General features: G+C 38.2%; 1 protein-coding gene across 1 annotated transcript; it reads left to right on the forward strand.

Annotated features, from left to right (window-relative positions):
• The first annotated feature begins 1362 nt into the window (after window positions 1-1362).
• LOC120267010 (chloride channel protein CLC-f-like) lies at window positions 1363-7023 on the forward strand. Its single transcript, XM_039274690.1, has 9 exons — window positions 1363-1868; window positions 2609-3011; window positions 3365-3559; window positions 4406-4860; window positions 4944-5048; window positions 5412-5648; window positions 5745-5966; window positions 6458-6699; window positions 6903-7023. The coding sequence occupies exons 1-9, from the start codon at window positions 1545-1547 to the stop codon at window positions 6928-6930; spliced, it is 2211 nt and encodes a 736-aa protein (XP_039130624.1). The 5' UTR covers window positions 1363-1544; the 3' UTR covers window positions 6931-7023.
• The last annotated feature ends 992 nt before the right edge of the window (window positions 7024-8015 follow it).

Raw genomic sequence — 8015 nt, forward strand, 5'->3', positions numbered from 1 at the left:
TCAATAGCTCCGCCCATAATTAGCTTTTAGATCTTCCTTCAAATTGTGTTGCTAAATAAGGTCTTGATAATCACCTTGGCTTGTCCTTGCCTGACTTAGTTTGTGTCTACAAATAACTTCACACCAAACTAAGTTTGTGTCTTCAAATAGCTTTACACCAAACTAAGCTCCATGCAATCTTCATAATCTCTAATTCTTGCCAATAATAGAATATCTTTCTCTCTCTTTTAGGTAGATCTTTCCAAAAAGGAGTTTTACCAAAGATATGATCTATCATCCCAGATCTTACTAAGGATAGATAAATATATCTAAAATAAAGCTTACCCTTCTTGAAGAGATCCTTTCAACTTGATGCACTTTTCAAAAATAGTTGATTATCACATGACTCTATTGAGAGTAATTTCTTCCAAACATAGTCCCCATCATGATCTTTTAGCCCTTGTTGCTTCACATGTCATGACACCTAACTTCATCCATATCATCATGCAAGTCACTCCTCTTTTTACCAAGTTATCATTGCCAAGTCATCTTTCTTTGCCATGTCACATATTGGATTGTCATATAATGTCAATCCATGTCATCAGATTTAACAGAAACCACAAAAGAAAAACACAACAAAAACATACATATAAAAGTTCAAAGTTTGATAACAGAAAAGAATTCAGGACCAAGACAAAATCAAAACACAAAAACAAATATATATATATATATATATATATATATATATATATATATATATATATATATATATATATATATCGGCTAACACCACGAAATCTAGAGCTTCATGATGATGGCGACGTCGGCGACAGTGTGTCAGTGGCATCAGAAGTAAGATCAAAGTAGGGCTCGCAGGGGAACACAACCGGCCAGGGAGAGGCCGGCGATGGTCAGGGAAGGATTGAACTTGAAGTTCGTAGCCACGATGTTCTTTTTCTTAGATTATAACATTCGCATTTCTCTTCCTTTATCACGAGTTCTTGACTTCAAAGTTTGTAAACGCGTTTCTCATCCAGTTCCGAGACACTATGGTGGCAGTGTGTTGGTGGCATTAAGCGAGACAGGGAGGAAGAGCTTCGCGATGATGACGACGTCAATGATAGTGGCGGTGGCGTCACATGAGACAGTGAGAAAGGGGCTCTTTGGAGAGGGAGACACGATTTGGGAAAGAGAAGAGAAATCATCTTTATTTTATCTTCAAGGAGGGTGAAAGTGGGATGACGTGGCCAATTATTTCACATGAGCATTTCATTCGAAATAGCATTTTTCTTTAAATAATGTATTAATTAATTTAATTTCTATATATTTTCTCATTTATAACAACACAGTGGTATGCAAGCAACTAACTATTTTCCCCTTTTCCCGCCCCGGCCACGCGTGTATAAAAGGGGCTGAAAAAGACCTAATTTATTTTGTTCTAAATTTTGTAATTTTAGGTTTTGCAGCGAACGAGATCGAGATCTCCGCGTTCTCTCTTCCTCTCTTGGGCATAGATCTCGATCCAAGTTTGCAAACCCTAGAAATGGATTCCTAGGGTTACCACCATGGCCGAGGACCGCAAGTCTCTGCTCCGATCCACCGATGATTCTGGATCCGACTCCGATCTCGAGGCGCTGGCACCGCCACCGGTGCCCTCGCCGTCGGCGAGACGGAGTGGGATTAGCGATCTCTTGAGGCATCTCGACCGAGGGCTCTCTGGCCGGAGGACGGGTAAGCCGCATTCTGAATGGAGCGGCTCACCGCTGGCGACTAGTTCGTCGGCGGGTGATGAGCTTGGAGATGGGGCGCCGCCGGAATGGGCACTGTTGCTCATTGGGTGCCTCCTCGGGCTCGCCACTGGGATCTGCGTCGCTGCCTTCAACCGTGGGGTGAGAGAAATCTAGATCTCTTGTTATTGCTTGTGATTGCGATTATCTGGTTGCATTTTATTGGGAAAAAGACCTTTTTTTTAATGATAGGATTGATACTATGCTCTTGAGTTATGATTTGAAGGACATGATTGGCAAGCAGTTGTTTTAGTACTATATTTTAGTGCTATTGTGTTAGTGTTAGTGTTTGTTTTCTTGATTGAATTTATGTATTGAATTTTTTGGATGGCCCATGTAGCTGAGTACATAATTAACCTTGTGGAGCAGTGTTCACTCAGGTCTGTTATTGTTGATTTGAAGCTCCGACAATGTTCATAGATATGCTTAGATGGCATGGGTGTTTTATTTTGTGCTTAAGATAATTGAAGTTGTTGAAGAGTTAATTTTTTGATAATTCCAACTTGGTTTTATATTCTGAAAGTCTTCTTCAGATAATTTGAATTTGGTTTAAACCTGTCTGTAGCTGTAGTCTCTTCATTTTCTTGAAGACCAATGAGTGATTAATGCCTTCTCCAAATATGACACTAGTCAAGGTAGTATTCTTGGTTCATAGTTTGATTCAACTTAGAAGAAATAAATTGCATTCTAACTCACCACAAATCAGCTGATAATATTTTGACTTTCTGGTTCTAATCAGCCACTTGTTGAACTTTTCCCTTGATATTGGGTTATTACTGGTTTATGATAAATTTTAATGTTTACAGCGTCTTGTGTGTTTTGATTGGTACTTTTTCTTTTAGGTGCATGTGATCCATGAGTGGGCATGGGCAGGTACCCCTAATGAGGGTGCTGCTTGGCTTCGTTTACAAAGGCTTGAGGATACATGGCATAGGATCTTGTTGATCCCTTTGACAGGTGGAGTTGTTGTTGGCATGATGCATGGTCTACTTGAAATTTTTGAACAAATAAAGCAGTCAAGATCTTCTCAAACACAGAATGTAGATTTAGTGGCAGGCATCTTCCCCACAATAAAGGCCATCCAGGCTGCTGTAACTTTGGGGACGGGCTGTTCTTTAGGTCCAGAGGGCCCCAGTGTTGATATTGGCAAATCATGTGCAAATGGTTGTTCATTAATGATGGAAAACAATCAAGAGAGGAGGATTGCACTTGTCGCTGCAGGTGCAGCTGCAGGGATTGCTTCAGGTATGGTTCCATGAAAATAACCTATATGGCTAAATTTTACTTTCTGTTTCTCATGAAGCTAATGTGCATATGGTCATAAAGGGGATAGAAGATAAAAATGTTTGGGTGATCTCATTGAACTATTTCTTGGGCATATAAGAACTAGGCTTTTTAGAGATGGCAGTTCTTTGCATGTGATCATCTTCTTGGCTATTTCAGATATCACTTATTTTCTTTTAGTCATTGATTATGTTTTTATATGTACCATACAAGTAATTTTTCCACTTTGTTTAGTGGTGTCTTGCTATGTTGATTTTCATGCTATTTTTCCCTGTAAATGTTAAAATACTTTGTGTGATTTTTGTGGCTTTCAGGTTTTAATGCAGCAGTTGCTGGGTGCTTTTTTGCAATTGAAACTGTACTAAGACCACTTCGAGCAGAAAACTCACCTCCATTTACAACTGCTATGATTATATTGGCATCTGTTATATCATCTACTGTATCAAATGTTTTACTTGGAGAGAGACCAGCATTTACAGTGCCGACGTATGAACTTAAATCTGCTGCCGGTATTTTATCTCAGCTAGATCTTCTGAAGTAAAAATCCAGATGAGTTTATAGGGGAAGTTGTTGATAAATGTTATGGAAGTGAAGTTTTCACCACCTCTCTTGCTTGCACATTGTTGATTTGATATTTAATTAGTTTCTTTGATATCAGAAGGTCAAGATTTTGTTTTTTCAATAGAATTGCAATTTTATGATCATGTAACATAACATTATATATACATATATATGTATATATATCTATAGTTCCTTATAGAGTTGTTGATATTATCAGATGGAAGGACATAAGAAAGAATTACTGCTTCTGCGCTTATCTTTCTAGTTCAATTTCTCGGCGCAATCGTACATGTTTTATCCTCAGATGGTTCTGCCATGCCTAGGGCTATTGAGTTGAGTTGTTCCCCTGCATGCTTGGTTCGGTTGGTTCTTCCACTGCATGTTTTTGAGAAATCATGTCTACTCCCTTAAGATGCTGTTGACAGTTATATAATCTTGTCTAGTGTTCATCACAGTGGCAGTTGTAGCACTTATGTGTTGTCTCATTTAGTAGCTGTTAATCTAGCGTTTTATCTTTCAAATGTTCCCAGGTTTAATTACTTAATTCTGCTGTGTAATGATTTAATTGGTTTACTTTTGCTGTTTAGTTGGAGTTCATCTTGATCATGCATGCCATTGTTTGTAAGTCAAGTATTACAATAAAAACTGGATGATTTACATGCTACTTGTTAGTGATGTTGGCCTGATTATCAAAAATACCTCTAGAATCACTTTTGTGTGACTTTAAACCAGTGTGAGGGTTATTGCTTATTTTCATTTATAGTTCTCCAGTTAATGACCTTTGTCTCTTGCAGAGCTACCACTGTACCTTATCCTGGGCATGCTTTGTGGCGCAGTTAGTGTGGTTTTTACTCGACTAGTGGCTTGGTTCTCAAAGTCATTTAAGTTTATAAAAGAAAGATTCGATCTTCCAGCTGTTGTCTGCCCAGCATTAGGTGGTTTAGGAGCAGGCATGATAGCTCTTAGATACCCTGGGATATTGTATTGGGGTTTCACAAATGTTGACGAGATCCTGCACACGGGAAAGAGTGCTTCTGCCCCTGGGATCTGGCTATTAACACAGCTAGCTGGAGCAAAAGTGGTAGCAACTGCTCTTTGCAAGGGTTCTGGGCTTGTAGGAGGTGTTTATGCTCCAAGCCTGATGATTGGTGCTGCTGTTGGTGCTGTGTTTGGTGGCTCAGCTGCAGAATTAATAAATAGTGCAATTCCGGGCAATGCTGCTGTTGCGCAACCTCAGGCATATGCCCTGGTAAGTTGTTATTGCATAAGTTGCACTGGTCTGACCTCAGACTTGCTCCCCCCTTATTTTCTTTTACATCTGCCACCTTCTAGGTTGGAATGGCTGCCACACTAGCTTCAGTTTGCTCCGTTCCATTAACTTCAGTACTTCTCTTGTTCGAGCTAACAAAGGATTACAGAATTTTGCTTCCACTTATGGTGAGTATTTTCCAGTTGTGGATTTGCCCTCATATTTTTAGCATGTCCTTTTTCCTGTAAATTGTCTGTGGTTTAAGGCACCTAAAATGATCTTAGGTTTCTGCTAAACTAGAAAATTTCCTCTTTATCACATGATAGAGAAGGGGCCTGATTTTCACTTTTGGATTCTTCTAATGGAGTCTCACAACGAGCAAGTAGCAACTGCTTTTCTATTTTAAGTATATTATTGTTTGTGTAGCTGCTCTAGTGTTAAGCTTACATCTCTCATCTGTCATGATGGACTTCTGAACCCTAACGTTAAAGGAAAATTTAACAAAATGAATATATCTGTTTTCGTACTCATTGCTCTATCTTTGAAAATAGGGTGCAGTTGGTTTAGCAATATGGGTGCCTTCTATAGCAAATCAGCCAAAAAACAGTGAGTCGCCAGACAAAAAGGTCCCTGGGCATGGCTATTCAACTGCATTGTCTGCTCGTGATAAAAGTGGGGCCATATGCAGACAACCTGATGGGGTTGATGTTACAGAACTTTCTATTATAGAAACTGATAGGCACCACCTAGGAATAGCCAATGAAGAAAGTCTTCTGGATGGCCTAAAGGTTTGGTTGCCTCTTGACCTGATACTTGTCATCTAATCTTGTTATTAACTTTAATTAATCGTCTGGTATGATCTATTGGATTTAATTGTTTTACAGGTTTCTCAAGCCATGTCAAAAATCTTCATCAGTGTTTTACCAACAGCAACATTAAGGGAGACAATGAAACTTATGCAAGATAACCACCAAAATTGTGCACTTGTGGTAGATGATGAAAATTTTCTTGAGGGGATTCTTACTTTAGGTGATATTCGACGGAGAGGATTGGAAATGTATGGAGGGAATCCTCATACTCCTAAGGGGGATTCAATGATCAGAGATGTACGTAATCTTTTAACCTTTGACATTGATAGGTTTTCCTTTGCTTACAATAAACATCTTATCCATTTTGAGTTACATTAGTTCCTCTTTAGCATTTATCATTTATTGTGAGCTGTTGTTGTTTTAGTTACATGATTTCTGCAAATGTAGCTGCTGTGGGCAAAATGCTGTCATTTTTTACCATTGCGCGAAATTTGAGGGACTGCATTGGTTAAAAGTATAATATTTCTTTCTTGAATGTTTAACATAAAATGCATATCCGGAATGAATTATATGAGACATTGAGAAAGCTGAACCATGAGTATAGGAATAGAATAGGATGAGAAAGACAATGATCAAGGAACAAAATACAAGTGTTAAAACAGAACGGTGGAAACAAACTTCTTGGCCTCAGTTGTTTACTAGTTATTCCTATAGCTGCTCACCAGATCATGCTCTGCTTGTTGTGGGGGTAATTTGGTATGCTGATTGAATTGGGAAACTTTGTGCAGGTTGATGTACCACTTGTTTCCTCATGTTGTACTCGAGGGTTTCAATATCGAGGGAGTGCACGTGGCCTTTTAACTTGTTTCCCTGATACTGAGTTGATGATTGCAAAGGAGCTTATGGAGGCCAAAGGTATCAAGCAACTACCTGTTGTCAGGCGTGGTGGTGCTATAAGCAGTGGTAGAAATGACCTGAAACGTAAGCTTGTCGCTCTTCTTCACTATGAGTCAATTAACCGCTGTCTCCGGTAAGTGTTGACCCCCCCCCACATCACTAAATCAAAACCATATCTAGCTTAGTTTTTATTCTCATCATAGTCTGAAAATGTTGAAGTAGAAATCTATTCCATGAACAATTTTCATCCTGCCTTTTCTTGACATCAACTAGTGGAAGTTCAATTGCTTTTTTAAATGATCAAATTAACAATATTTGGTTTGTTGACTTGTATAGTGATGCAGTGGAACATCAGAAAGGCTGAGCTACAGGAAATTTCAAATGGTCCTTGAAAATCAGCAACAACTATCAGGTGGTTTTCTAGTGTCTTAAATGTAAGCTCAAGACCTTCGAGTGTAAAAAAACCCACAATTTGAAGCACATGTTGAAAGCTGTAGTAACTACGGCAGTCATATCGGTTCAACGGCTCAGTTTTGTCAATATATTTGAAGGCCTTAGGGGAAGTGATTTGTGCCACTCTTAGAAAAGAAGACCTATTCATTCCTTTTAATTCAATGAGTTATCAAGAGAAATTCACACACATTTGTATTTGTTAAGATGAGCGGTCTAGCCGTTAAGAAAAACAGGAGTGTATTTAAACATCGGCAAAGTAAGTAGGAGTGGGGTCTGTGCACACATGGGCGTTGGGATTACCTGTACACAATCACTACTCACACTTTCAAAAATGTACCCCATCTAAAATTTAAACTCTCACCACTTGTGAAGAGTTTTATTGGGGATTCGATTATCAATAAATCACTTAGTCATTGGTATATATATGTATATCTTGTTAACTGCACTCTTTTTATTATGCTGCGACGAGCTTTCTTAGGCATTACACCCGGAGAAGTATTGCATGTTTGATTTGTTACAGTAGCTTTTGTTGATCCATATTTCCGAGGCTCTTAATGCTGTAACAAATTTTAGGTATGTTGCCATTAAAAAAAAGTTCTTTCTTTTCTGCTTTTTGTATTTTATTCCCCTTTTTCTCCATTAGATTGTGGGAAGTAGTGGCAAAGGAAAGAAAGACTAATGAATTACTTGAATTTAATCTAAATAATGGCCATTTAAATATGTATCTTGAGATATGTGAATAAGCACCTCACTGTCTTTTTAAATCGAACATGCTATTTCACTATATCTTTTATCATAAAGTTAATAAATAAAAATTATAAATGTACTTTTTGAAATGTATTCTTGGTAAAAAAAAAAACTGAAATAAAATTAAAAAAGGGAAAAAATCAGAAGGAAACCGGACACAATTTGTCCCAGAGGATCCAAAACATTTGAAGCGATGATGCAAAAAGAAAACCTCTAAGTTCTAACCTTAACGGGAAAATCAATGTGTAA

Source organism: Dioscorea cayenensis, chromosome 8 (genome assembly GCF_009730915.1).
Source record: "Dioscorea cayenensis subsp. rotundata cultivar TDr96_F1 chromosome 8, TDr96_F1_v2_PseudoChromosome.rev07_lg8_w22 25.fasta, whole genome shotgun sequence".
Classification (NCBI taxonomy): Eukaryota; Viridiplantae; Streptophyta; class Magnoliopsida; order Dioscoreales; family Dioscoreaceae; genus Dioscorea; species Dioscorea cayenensis.